Source organism: Salmo salar, chromosome ssa10 (assembly GCF_905237065.1).
Source record: "Salmo salar chromosome ssa10, Ssal_v3.1, whole genome shotgun sequence".
Classification (NCBI taxonomy): domain Eukaryota; kingdom Metazoa; phylum Chordata; class Actinopteri; order Salmoniformes; family Salmonidae; genus Salmo; species Salmo salar.
Window position 1 is genome coordinate 80,628,159 of NC_059451.1, and position 14,515 is coordinate 80,642,673.

The window sequence follows — 14,515 nt, forward strand, 5'->3', positions numbered from 1 at the left end:
TTGCACCAGCGACAAAAGCATTTGTATTTATGGATCCCCATTAGCTGCTGCCAAGGCAACTACACAGCTCCTCTTCCTGGGGACCGGCAAAATAAAGGCAGTATCCGGTTGCATGCACGAGTAAAACGTTTGAACTCTCGGTCGGACAAGTCAACACATTTTGCGTTATCGCCACCTGCTGGAGGGGTGTGAGACAAGGTTAGTTCGGCATTTAATTGCATCATTTAAACCAGGTGAATACAATATTTATTTTTAATTTGCCTGTTATTTTCCATTGAGATTCTTTTTCAGTGAAGATGGGTACTGTACATTACATTTTTACTCATAACACAAATATTGGCACTAAAAACACTGACATGGATGTGCAGTCTTGGGGTTTATAGTTCTTTTTTGTCCTCTTGCCCTCTTTTCTTTCTTCTGTGTGCAATATACATTAAAAGTCATTAGGTGTCGCCCATGGACAACCAAACACAATCCCGCTCATGCAGCTGCGTAAAAGAAACTAAATCAAACAAGCAAGCACTAGTAAAATGAGATGAAAATCTACTTTCTCATGCATCGTCTTGACGTTTGGCTCCTCTGGTACATATAGATATACCACAATGAAGGTTCCCACCCTCTGCTCCTCATTTTCACATCACACAGTTGTAAAGTTCACTCTAGCTCCCAATGCTCTCAATCCACTTCTTCCACAGTAGTTTCAAGCAAGCAACTCTCCTAGTGCTTCTTTGGGTCCTGATAGACAATCGTATGGTGCTTGCAGCTTATATAGGAGATTGTCCAATGTTGGGTTTGTTGTTGTGCTATAGTGGTTCTCTGTCCACAGGGCTCTCTCAGTCTTTGACAAGCCTGTAAATATGGTGCTGGGCTCCATGCTCACTAGTAGACACCTCAAAGACATAGGCTATACACAGCAGCGTCTCCAGTGTGTCCCTGTTGGTCACCACCTAAAGAGAGACACACATTGTCCTGTTATACCACCACTACAGCATACTTCCTTTGTGAAGAAATAAATCAAATGTTCATTATTTTGCATACAGGTGGGTCTCAATTCTCACTAAGAACATGACAGAGAAGCGAACTACACACATTTGAATTGTCAAAATACTTTGTTTGTAAATGATGTCTGAAGGTTGAAGTGTGCCCCTGGCTATCCGTACATTAAAAAAAGAAAAAAGAAAATTGTGCTGTCTGGTTTGCTTAATATATGGAATTAGAAATTATTCATACTTTCACTTTTGGTGCTTAAGTATAATGAACAAAAATATAATCGCAACATTTCAAGTGTTGGTTCTATGTTTCTTGAGCTGAAATAAAAGATCCCAGAAATGCTCCATACGCACAAAAATCTTACTTCTCTCAAATGTGTGCACACATTTTTACACGTCACTGTTAGTGAGCATTTCTCCTTTACCAAGATAATCCATCCATCTGACAGGTGTGGCATATCAAGGAGCTGATTAAACAGCATGATCATTACACAGGTGCACTTTGTGCTGGGGACAATAAAAAGCCACTAAAATGTGCAGTTTTGTCACAACACAATGCCACAGATGTCTCAGGTACTGAGGGAGTGTGCAATTGGCATGCTGACCTGAAGAATGTCCACCAGAGCTGTTGCCAGATAATTGTATGTTCATTTCTCTACCATAAGCCACCAACTTCGTTTGTGAGAATTTAGCAATACGTCCAACTGGCCTCACAACCGCAGACCACATGTATGGTGTTGTGTGGGCGAGTGGTTTGCTGAGAGTGCACCATGGTGGAGGTGGGGTTATGGTGTGGGCAGGCATAAGCTACGGACAACAAATTTAATTGCATTTTATCGATGGCAATTTGAATGCACAGCCATACCGTGAAGAGATCTGAGGCCCACTGTCATGCCATTCATCCACCAACCATCACCTCATGTACACAATTCCTGGAAGCTGACAATATCCCAGTTCTTCCATGGCCTGCAGACTCACCTATTGAGCATGTTTGGGATGCTCTGGATAGATTTGTATGACAGCGTATTCCAGTTCCTGACAATATCCAGCAACTTTGCACAGCCATTGAAGAGGGGTGGTACAACATTCCACAGGCCACAATCAACAGCCTGTTCAACTCTATGCGAAGGATATGTGTCTCACTGCATTTGGCAAATTGTGGTAAGACCAGATATTGACTGGTTTTCTGACCCACGCCTTTACCTTAAGGTATCTGTGACCAACAGATGCATATCTGTATTCCCAGTCATGTAAAATCCATAGATTAGGGCCCAATTTATTTCCTTATATGAACTCAGTAAAATCTTCAAAATTGTTGTATTGAGTACTAATAATTTTGTTCCGTATATATTTAAAACAAAATACTTTTAGACTTTTACTAGAAAAATACTTTACTGAGTGACTTTCGCTTTTACTCAAGTCATTTTCTATGAAGGTATCTTCACTTTTACTCAATCATGACATTTGGGTACTTTTTCCACCACTGGGTATCTGTTTCCCTAGATGTCCAGCTATCCCTGTCTAGAAATATTTGAATCCTTATTGTACGAATTATGTATACAATATTTAAAAATGTGCATTTGTGTGTGCTTGTGTACCTGTAGGATGGTGAAGTTCTCCAGTACACTGTTCATCATGTACTTCTCTGGCAGGTGTTTGAGCTTGTGGATGAAGTTGATCATGTATTCACACAGTGGGGACCGGTGGATTCTGAACACATACCGCCCATTCTCAAACCGTGCATACTCCGTCTGGTGAGACAAAATATATCCAAAATATGATTTACAGTACCAGTCAAAAGTTTGGACACACCTACTCATTCAAGGGTTTTTAATATTTTTTATACTATTTTCTACATTGTAGAATGATAGTGAAGACATCAAGGAATCAAGTATTAAATCAAAATATATTTTAGATTCTTCAAAGTAGCCACCCTTTTCATTCTCTCAAACAGTTCCATGAGGTAGTCACCTGGAATGCATTTCGATTAACAGGTGTGCCCTGTTAAAAGTTAATTTTGTAGAATTTCTTTCCTTTTTAATGTGTTTTAGCCAATCAGTTGTGTTTTGTGATAATGGTCAAGAAACCCGAGTAATGGACATTAAACCGGTGAAAATATGTCCTTTGGGCTGATGAATCCAAATTTGAGATTTTTGGTTCCATCCGCCGTGTCTTTGTGAGAGCCGCAGAGTAGGTGAACAGATGATCTCCCCATGTGTGGTTCCCACCGTGAAGCATGGAGGAGGTGGTGTGATGGTGCTTTGCTTGTGACAGTGATTTATTTAGAATTCAAGGCACGCTTAACCAGCATGGCTTCCACAGCATTCTGCAGCGATACGCTATAACATCTGGTTTGCACTTAGTGGGACTATCATTTGTTTTTCAACAGGACAATGACCCAACACACCTCCAGGCTGTGTAGGGGCTATTTGACCAATGAGAGTGATCGAGTGCTGCATCAGATGACCTGGCCTCTACAATCACCCGACCTCAACCCAATTAAGTTGGACCGCAGAGTGAAGGAAAAGCATCCAGCAAGTGCTCAGCATATGTGGGAACTCCTTCAAGACTGTTGGAAAAACATTCCAGGTGAAGCTGGTTGAGAGAATGCCAAGCGTGGTCAAAGCTGTTATCAAGGCAAAGGGTGGCTACGTTGAAGAATCTCAAATCTAAAATATATTTTGATTTGTTTAACACTTTTTTGGTTACTACATATGTGCTATTTTAAAGTTTATATGTCTTCACTATTATTCCACAATGTAGATAATGGTAAAAACAAAAAAATCCTTGAATGAGTAGGTGTGTCCAAACTTTTGACTGCTACTGTATGTTTAATATATCATGAGCTGGTCACACTGAAAATACATTAGATTATTTCATAGATGAAATTCAAGGTAATACATGTATAATTTAGCTGATATATGGCAAGATAGCTATAGCATTAAACAAACTGTAGGCAATGGTTACCATAATCAAATTGATGTCCCCGTTGAATGTCATTACATTATAGCTAATGGCCCATAGGGCTCTGGTCAAAAGTAGTGCACTACATACGGAATAGGGTGCCATTTTTTTTATTTTAAAATGTTTAATTTAACCAGGTAGGCCAGTTGAGAACAAGTTCTCATTTACAACTGCGACCTGGCCAAGATAAAGCAGAGCAGTGCGACAAAAACAACATAGTTACACATAAACAAACGTACAGTCAATAACACAATAGAAAAATTGGCGCCCCCCTCGGGTTGTGCCGTGGCGGAGATCTTTGTGGGCTATACTCGGCCTTGTCTCAGGATGGTAAGTTGGTGGTTGAAGATATCCCTCTAGTGGTGTGGGGGCTGTGCTTTGGCAAAGTGGGTGGGGTTATATTCTGCCTGTTTGGCCCTGTCTGGGGGTATCGTCGGACGGGGCCACAGTGTCTCCCGACCCCTCCTGTCTCAGCCTCCAATATTTATGCTGCAGTAGTTTGTGTTGGGGGGCTAGGGTCAGTCTGTTATATCTGGAGTATTTCTCCTGTCTTATCTGGTGTCCTGTGTGAATTTAAGTATGCTCTCTCTAATTCTCTCTTTCTTTCTCTCTCTCGGCAGACATGAGCCCTAGGACCATGCCTCAGGACTACCTGGCCTGATGACTCCTTGCTGTCCCCAGTGCACCTGGCCGTACTGCTGCTCCAGTTTCAACTGTCTTGCCTGCGGCTATGGAACCCTGACCTGTTCACCGGATGTGCTACCTGTCCCAGACCTGCTGTTTTCAACTCTCTAGAGACAGCAGGAGCGGTAGAGTTACTCTGAATGATTGGCTATGAAAAGCCAACTGACATTTACTCCTGTTGCACCCTCGACAACCACTGTGATTATTATTATTTGACCCTGCTGGTCATCTATGAACATTTGAACATCTTGGCCATGTTCTGTTATAATCTCCACCCGGCACAGCCAGAAGACTGGCCACCCCTCATAGCCTGGCCCTTCTCTAGGTTTCGGCCTTTCTAGGGAGGTTTTCCTAGCCACCGTGCTTCTACACCTGCATTGCTTGCTGTTTGGGGTTTTAGGCTGGGTTTCTGTACAGCACTTTGTGACATCAGCTGATGTAAGAAGGGCTTTATAAATACATTTGATTGATTGATGTACAGTGTGTGCAAATGTAGAAGAGTAGGGAGGTAAGGCAATAAATAGGCCATGGAGGCGAAATAATTACAATTTAGCATTAACACTGGAGTGATAGATGTGCAGATGATGATGTGCAAGTAGAGATACTGGGGTGCAAAAGAGCAAGAGGACAAGTAACAATATGGGGATGAGGTAGCTGGGTATGCTATTTACAGATTGGCTGTGTACAGGTACAGTGATCGGTAAGCTGCTCTGACAGCTGATGCTTAAAGTTAGAGAAGGAGATAAGATTCCAGCTTCAGTGATTTTTGCAATTAGTTCCAGTCATTGGCAGCAGAGAACTGGAAGGAAAGGCGGCCCAAAGCAAGTGTTGGCTTTGGGGGTGACCAGTGAAATATACCTGCTGGAGCGCGTGCTATGGGTGTGTGTTGCTATGGTGACCAGTGAGCTGAGATGAGGCGGGGCATTACCTAGCATAGACTTATAGATGACCTGGAGCCAGAGGGTTTGGCGACGAATATGTAGTGATGGCCAGCCGAGGAGAGCATACAGGTCGCAGTGGTGGGTGGTATATGAGGCTTTGGTGACAAAACGGATTGCACTGTGATAGACTACATCCAATTTTGTTGGAGGCTATTTTCTAAATGACATCGCCAAAATCAAGGATCGGCAGGATAATCAGTGTTACGAGGGTATGTTTGGCAGCATGAGTGAAGGAGGCTTTATTGCGAAATAGGAAGATGATTCTAGATTTAATTTTGGATTGGAGATGCTTAATGCAAGTCTGGAAGGAGAGTTTACAGTCTAACCAGACACCTAAGTATTTGTAGTTGGCCACATATTCTAAGTCAGAACCGTCCAGAGTAGTGATGCTAGTCCGGTGCGAGGGTGCGGGTAGCAATCGGTTGAAGAGCATGCACTTAGTTTTACTTGCATTTAAAAGCAGTTGGGGGCCTCGGAGGGAGTGTTGTATGGCATTGAAGCTTGTTTGGAGGTTTGTTAGCACAGTGTCCAAAGAAGGGCCAGAGGTATACAGAATGGTGTTGTCTGAGTAGAGATGGATCAGAGAATCACCAGCAGCAAGAGCGACATCATTGATGTATACAGAGAAAAGAGTCGGCCTGAGAAATTAACCCTGTGGCACCCCCATAGAGACTGCCAGAGGTCCGGACAACAGGCCCTCCGATTTGACACACTGAACTCTGAGAAGTAGTTGGTGAACCAGGCGAGGCAGTCATTTGAGAAGCCAAGGCTGTTGAGTCTGCCAATAAGAATGCGGTGATTGACAGAGTCGAAAGCCTTGGCCAGCTCGATGAAGACGGCTGCACAGTACTGTCTTTTATCGATGGCGGTTATGATATCGTTTTGGACCTTGAGTGTGGCTGAGGTGCACCCATGACCAGCTTGGAAACCAGATTGCATAGTGGAGAAGGTACGATGGGATTCGAAATGGTCGGTGATCTGTTTGTTAACTTGGCTTTCAAAGATTTTAGAAAGGCAGGGCAGGACGGATATAGGTCTATAACAGTTTGGGTCTAGAGTGTCTCCCCCTTTGAAGAGGGGGATGACCGCGGCAACTTTCCAAACTTTGGGGATCTCAGACGATACAAAAGAAAGAGGTTGAATAGGCTAGTTATAGGGGTTGCAACAATTTCGGGGGTCCAGATTGTCTAGCCCAGCTGATTTGTAGGGATCCATATTTTGCAGCTCTTTCAGAACATCAGCTGTCTGGATTTGGGTGGGGGGGGGGCCTTGGGCAAGTTGCTGCAGGGGTTGCAGAGATGTTGGTAGGGGTAGCCAGGTGGAAAGCATGGCCAGCCGTAGAAAAATGCTTATTGAAATGATCGATTATCGTGGATTTATCGGTGGTGACAATGTTTCCTATCCTCAGTGCAGTGGGCAGCTGGGAGGAGGTGCTCTTATTCTCCATGGACTTTACAGTGTCCCAAAACGTTTTGGAAATAGTACTACAGGATGCAAATTTCTGTTTGAAAAAGCTAGCCTTAGCTTTCCTCACTGACTGAGTATATTGGTTCCCGACTTCCCTGAAAAGTTGCATATCGCGAGGGCTATTCGATGCTAATGCAGAACGCCGCAGGATGTTTTTGTGCTGGCCAAGGGCAGTCAAGTCTGGGGTGAAGCAAGGGCTATATCTGTTCTTAGTTCTACATTTTCTGAATGGGGCATGCTTATTTAAGATGGTGAGGAAAGCACTTTTAAAGAGCAACCAGGTATCCTCTACTGAAGGAATGAGGTCAATATCCTTCGATACCCGGGCCAGGTCGATCAGAAAGGCCTGCTCGCTGAAGTGTTTTAGGGAGCGTTTGACAGTAATGAGGGCTGGTCGTTTGACCGCGGACCCATTACGAACGCAGGCAATGAGGCAATGATCGCTGAGATCCTAGTTGAAGACAGCAGAGGTGTATTTAGAGGGCAAGTTGGTCAGGATGATATATAAGAGGGTGGCCATGGTTACGGATTTAGGGTTGTACCTGGTAGGTTCCTTGGGACGTGACCAGTGAGTCAGGGTGAGGAGGAGTGTAAGTGATGTCTTGTAATTTGTGTGGCCGTCTGTTCTAGACCACAGATCGTTGAGTAGTGAGTTGAATCCATCCCTACCCCTGGTTGGGTTATTAATTTACTCTCAGAGTGATAATCATTACGTTCATGAACAGTCATGATCTCAAACGTTGAGATCGCAGGTCTAAAACATTTATTTTCATGCCAATCCTGGAGTCTCCATAAAAACTTGGTTGGTTGACCATCTCGAAATAATCCATTTCTGTTTAATTATGTACTGTAAACCAACATACATGTCTGTCTTTATCTACACATCTATGGTATGTATTTTGTACTGTATATGCATATTGTATATATACTAGGCTTGGGCGATATACCGTTTATACCTTATACATGGGTATTTCGAAATACCGATATGATTTTCAATACCGCAAAATATAAACGGTATTCAAAATCATACCATCGGTATTTCAGGGGTGGGTGCTATGCCACTGCTTATAACTAACTATAAGTTAACTATAAGAAATCTAAGATGTGTCAAATAAATGATAACCAGCTCAGGCCTCCAGCTATGCATTTGGTTTGCTAACTTACTAAGTGGTTAGATGTCAAGATCAAGCTTCTTGGTTACAGCAGAGACATTCAACCCCCTCCTGGATCAAGATCCCTGTTGCCTTAATAGTTTTGTGTGAAACATAAAAAATAAATAAGTTTAATAGCGGCACTTGTGTGCACTTCCGGTAATACCTTATACCCCGGTATGGTATAGAAACAGTATGAAGATTAGACTATCTGGATACCACCAAACCCTAACATAAACAGTATGTAGTGTGTACTAAGCATTAGGAACACCCATGCTCTTTCCATGACAGACTGACTAGGTGAATCCAGGTGAAAGCTATGATCCCTTATTTATGTCACTTGTTAAATCCACATCAAATAAGTGTAGAGGTGACAGGTTAAATAAGGATTTTTAAGCCTTGAGACATGGATTGTGTATGTTGCCATTCAGAGGGTGAATGAGCGAGACAGAATATTTAAGTGCCTTTGAACAGGGTATGGTAGTAGGTGCCAGGTGCACCGGTTTGAGTGTGTTAAGAACTGCAATGCTGCTGGGTATTTCACACTGAACAGTTTCCTGTATGTATCAAGAATGGTCCACCACCCAAAGAACATCCAGCCAACTTGACATAACTGTGGGAAGCATTGGAGTCAACATGGGCCAGCATCCCTGTGGAACGCTTTCGACACCTTGTAGAGTCCATACCCTGACGAATGGAGGCTGTTCTGAAGGCAACAGGGGGTGCAACTCAATATTTGGAAGGTGTTCCTAATGTTTTGTACACTCAGTGTATATTGCATGTATATTTACTAGATCTCTATTCATGGACCTGGAACAATCCGTTGTTTCTCGCTCACCTCTACTTTCTCCACCACCTGCTTTCCGAAGGAGCAGACCTTGGTGGAGGAGGTGATGATCATGTTCTCAGAGCTCTCGTACTGACTGGACACGCCGTAGAAGAAACTGCTGTCGTCCTGCAGGTTGGCACTCAGATCAGCCTGCACAAAGAGAGGAACCACACACCCAGTCAACAACAACAGATCAGCCTGCACAGAGAGGAACCACACACCCAGTCAACAACAACAGATCAGCCTGCAGAGAGAGGAACCACACACCCAGTCAACAACAACAGATCAGCCTGCAGAGAGAGGAACCACACACCCAGAAAACAACAACAGATCAGCCTGCAGAGAGAGGAACCACACACCCAGTCAACAACAACAGATCAGCCTGCAGAGAGAGGAACCACACACCCAGTCAGTAACAACAGATCAGCCTGCAGAGAGAGGAACCACACACCCAGTCAACAACAACAGATCAGCCTGCAGAGAGAGGAACCACACATACAGTCAACAACAACCTGCTAGTCCCTCCCCCTTTTTTTGAAACAGGAAGAGGTCCACACACAACCTGTCAGTCTTACCAATATGATAAGGCATTGTTCAAACAACCTGCCAGTCTTTAAGAGGAGACCTTTTTAGTTCCGGACAGTTCAATCAAAAATCTGAAGAAAAACCTGTATGTCACTTCAGTCATAACACATCAAGCTTTCTTTCAGTAATGCCAGGTTCTTCTCCTCAGTTAATATACTTAATTTTAAGGAACAGGGAACGTGTGTGTGTGTATATGTCTTAGTTGGCTTTCCAGAACGTATTTCCCCAGTGTGATGGCTCAACAAAGCCTGCGACTGATTCTCTGCAAAGCACAGCAGCCTCTATTGCTGTTGCCTGTGTTGACTTAGCTTAGGCTGCCAACCCAGCCACTGCATTCCCAAGATGCTGTGTCTAGCTGTGGCGTTAGTCCCGTCTGGGCCTCTCTGTCAGGTGCATCCAACCTCCTGTCTGTCTGAGAAAGTAGAATCTTCCCCCTAACGGTTAAGGGAAGGATCTGGGTCTGGGTAATCTGATCCTAGATCTGATTTCACATTTAGACGAGGTGTCATCTCTGTCATGGTAGAGAAAGACAGACAAACATTGAGAGGGTTTTACCTTTTCCCCTCTCAGGCTCGTCTCCTAATTGGTCATTAATACAGCGCTCAGCCTCTCTTCATCGCCCTGCTCCTCGTCTTCATCCCTCGCTCCTGTAATTCTATCATTTGTCTTCATCCCCGAGGCCCTGTGACCCTCCCAGAACCCGCACTCCCCCCCTTCTTTAACGGCCTGCGAGGGAATTCATCCAATTACAATCAACAGCCCACAATTGGCTGATTAGATCAGCCAGGCCGGGCTCCTGTGTAACAATTTACAAGGGCCGTCTCAAATCGGATTCTCCGGGCACTTCAAAGGCGCTAGACAATACGTTAGGACAGGGCCATGGGCACTACGGGGAGCAGGCTGGGCCGGCTGTGGAGCTGGAAATTCAATCTAGAATGCCATAGCTTTGGAGATGTGCAAGCAGCCTGTCACAGTCGCCATGACAACCGGCCAGAGCCTCAGGACGCCCCCAAGTCATGACCCGGCTGGCTGGATGCATGGATGGTTGTTTGTGTGTGTTTTGTCATGGGTGCCATGAGGGTTAGGACAATCGGACCCACTATAATATGATGTGGTGAGGTATCTGGCGCTAGCAGCAGTCATATGGGGTTGTGTTCTCCAGTCGCTACCGTAATAAATGGCTTGGACACATTCCCCTCCCTTTCTCTCCCACTTTCATGATACATGGCTGGGTCCCTCGCTCCCTCCTTCCCATTAACCCTGCATCAAATGCCATGGCTCTCAGCAGCTGCTTCTTCCAAGGGGGGAGATGGCGGCTTCATATGGGTGTCACTTACCAATGTCTTATCTCTCAACAATAAATAAGGCTTCAGAGGAGCATGTGAGGGGGACTAACAACTCATGTACAAGCCAACTGGAGGTGGAGATCGTTAGGGGGGGGCACATTCTATATTTGGGAATGTAGAGTTGGGATGTAAAGGTGTGACTGAAAATCTTCATTCTGTAGAATATTGCATGTATAAGTAATGTTTCTGAAGCAAGTTATGCACATTCTGCGCAAAGAAATGGTCAGAGAAGATGGTCACTCACTCTCTCACTGTGCATTCCCTCTCTCTTGGTTGGGGGAAATCTATAAATAAGTGGATGCATGTGGGGTGGGTTCAGCCAAATAGCGAGTGGACAGGTGCCCAGGCTCAGGTTTCACCAGTGAAAGAGCAGCCCTGCCACTCTCCTGCCGTCACACACACCACAATGTGTCCTCTATACCCGCTGTACCCATGGGCAGAAAACAGCCACGTTTTAAAACAGATTACTTTTAATTTGTTTCAAAAAATAAAGAGAATTCTAAACGGATCTGCCAATAACAGTTGGTTTTCAGTTTTCCCCTCCCCACTCAGACTACTCCGACAGTCCTAGCAAAATGCTTGCTTAAGAAATAGTATTTAGCTAGAAAGCTATTGTCAATTTTTATGGAACTCTGTTAGAGTAAGCAGGGCCGGATTAATGCAGGGGCTTACCGGGGCTGAATCCCCTGGACCCAGGCCCGTGGGGGGCCCAAAAGGCAGCAGAAAAAAAATGAAAAAAAGTAGACAAAAATATACAAACTGTATACATTACCCAGTAAATACTCTTTTTTTTTTTTACTGCAACCGCCAACCTCAGGAGGATTCAGGAAGCTGCTTTCAATGTGTGTAGACAGCCTGCTGCCGCTCTGCTAATTATTAGATGAGGGGAGGTAAGGGGCCCACGTGGGTAACTGGGGGGGACCTGCCTTGATTGGGTAACTCATTAATAAAAACCAAAAATGTAACTGCATAATAAATCAATATGACTGGTCAATTGTGTGAGTCAGGCCCAAGCCCACAGGAGGCCCAAGAAGCAAAAACAAACAACAAGAAAAAAAAAAAACATAACGTCATTGTTTTTTTTTTTAAACATTTTTTACATTTTATCCAACCACAGGAGCCCGCTCTCAATGTTTAAAATACACCAGAGAGCATAATTTCACCACAGATCAACATTTTATCACAAGCTCATACAGGTAACTGCCAAAATAAAGGAAACACCAACATAACGTGTCTTAAAAAGGTCTTGGGCCACCACAAGCTGCCAGAACAGCTTCAAATTCACCTTGCCATAGATATTACAAGTGGACCTAAACCACGCCAGGAAATTGCACCCCACAACAAACTTTGTATCCTTCATTTGTGTTTCCTTTATTTTGGCAGTTACCGATTGCCTACAGTTGGGAAGGCCGCAATTTGGGCAGAAGGCTTTTAGAACCTCTTAACCTGGCAATTTGAGTGTTAAACTCATGGGTACACTAGCAATGGCTGCCAGTCCTGACTTGAATGGGAACTGACATCTATGGATTATATTTCTATGGTTGGTTGTGGCTGTCTGCCTTTTGCAAATTTCAAAATACAAATTGGGGGAAAAATTGTGTTTGGAAAGCAAGGGCCTACCGCTGAAAAGAGAAGACTAATATGTCTGTAGAACCAATAGAAACAACTTGTTCTCAACAACTCCCTAACTGCGAACCAATCATTTCATCGCTGCAACTCCCCAACGGGCTTCGGAGAGGTTGAAGATCGAGTCATGCGTCCCCCGAAACATGACGAGTCAAACCACTCGCTCCTTAACACCCGCCTGCTTAACCCGGAAGCCAGCCGCACCAATGTGTCGGAGTCAGCCTGCAAGTGCCCGGCCCGCCACAAGGAGTCGCTGGACTGCGATGAGCCAAGTAAAGCCTCCCCGGTCAAACCCACCCCTAACCCAGACCTATGGGTCTCCCGGGTCACGGCCGGTTGTGTGACAGCCTGGGATCGAACCTGGGTTTGTAGTGACGCCTCAAGCACTGCGATGCAGTGCCTTGGACCGCTGTGCCACTCGGGAGGCTGAGCCTATGATTTCTTAATCTGGCCCTGACAGTAAAGTACTTATTTGTTACTCAGAAATTTGAGTGATTCTCTGCTTTGCTTCTCTATGATTCTAGTCAGAAAGCAGAAAGACACACTAACACACAGTTTTGTATTGCAATCCATGTGTGGACCAAATAATTGATTCCCACCCAAAATTATATTTTCCCTAACCCTAAACTGAACCCTAAACCCAAACCGTATCCCCTAACCTTAATTGTAACCCTAAACCTTAAATAGCATTTTTCCTTGCGGGGACAGGCAAAATGGCCCCACTTGTCCAAATTGGCCTTGTGAGGACATCTGGTACCCAAAAGGATAGTTAAACAAAAACACACACAGTCACACCTGCATGCACACACAAACACTACAATGTGGCCTCTAACACACACCCCGCTTTGACTCACCCAGAACTTGACGAGGAAAAAAGAGTTGGGCGGCCCCTTCTCAAACAACTCCTTCATCCCTCCCTTCTTCTCAGGGAACTTGTCGTAGATCTGTCGGATGTCCACTGCCTCCAGGTACGGATCACTGAAGGTAGGGTTGGACTGAGCGATGTGCACAAACAGGTGCTTGTTAAACTGTAAAACAAAGGGGAGAGAGAGATGTTGATTAGTATCAAAGCACTGCTTCAGTTCATGGTCAAGATGCTGTCATGGCCTGAGGAAGGAAGTAACACCTTTAAGAAAAAGGCTTGCTGGATGAAAGTGAGCATAGATATTTATTTAAAGCTGTATGTCGCACACTTGTACATTGATGAGATCTGAAATGTTGCTTACTAATTTGCAGTGCCCCTATTAAATAAGGCTGCATTTAAAAAAGGCAGCTCAATTCTGATTATTTTTTCACTAGTTGTCGGTGTCAACGCAGCGTACGTGAGATGATTATGGAGGCTTATCAGGCAGGACGAGGGGCTACTAAGTGACTACTCACGGTCTCTGGGTCCTGAGGCTGCTCCAGGAAAGCAGAGAACTCTAGCATGCGAAGCTTGGAGCTGGCGATACTGCGTCCCTGCCACGGGGGGGTGCCCGGCGACATGGACAGGCCTGCCGTGCTCTCATAGCCTGGTGAAGAGGAAGGGTGGGGGCCAGGGGTAACAAAATATACCAAAGGTTTATAAAATGTTACATTCTGTCTTTCTCTGAGCTTTGTTGGAGCTCTTCATTGGCATCTTGTGTATTTCATCACTTGCAGACCATGACAGCATCTGTCGACACATAGGGATGTGAGGGAAGCTGGGAAAACCCACCTGTTATGGGGGGCGGGCCAGACGCTTGCATGGCGTAACTCTGCTGGGAAAAGGGCTTAATGCTGGAGAGACGAGACAGGCAGTAGACACATTACACCCTCACCCGCCTGACCCCGCACACACACACACACACACACACACACACACCTAATTGACTGACCCTTAAACACACTGGGGGCTCAGCTTGATCAACTAAAGTGCTTTTTAAATAAGATGTTTCTCATATTCAGTTTGGAC

General features: G+C 44.7%; 1 protein-coding gene across 2 annotated transcripts in view; it reads right to left on the bottom strand.

The window, feature by feature from the left end:
* Positions 1-223: 223 nt before the first annotated feature.
* The window catches only part of LOC106560986 (transcriptional enhancer factor TEF-3), a 32,661-nt gene continuing 18,369 nt past the window's right edge, over positions 224-14,515 (bottom strand). For both annotated transcript variants that reach the window (XM_045688130.1, XM_014124497.2), the window contains exons 7-12: positions 14,279-14,340; positions 13,963-14,093; positions 13,437-13,610; positions 9,035-9,175; positions 2,588-2,740; positions 224-947 (exon numbers count right to left, since the gene is read on the bottom strand). In XM_045688130.1, coding sequence (XP_045544086.1) covers positions 834-947; positions 2,588-2,740; positions 9,035-9,175; positions 13,437-13,610; positions 13,963-14,093; positions 14,279-14,340 — 775 coding nt within the window. In that variant the 3' untranslated portion in view covers positions 224-833. The remainder of the gene's footprint in view (positions 948-2,587; positions 2,741-9,034; positions 9,176-13,436; positions 13,611-13,962; positions 14,094-14,278; positions 14,341-14,515) is intronic.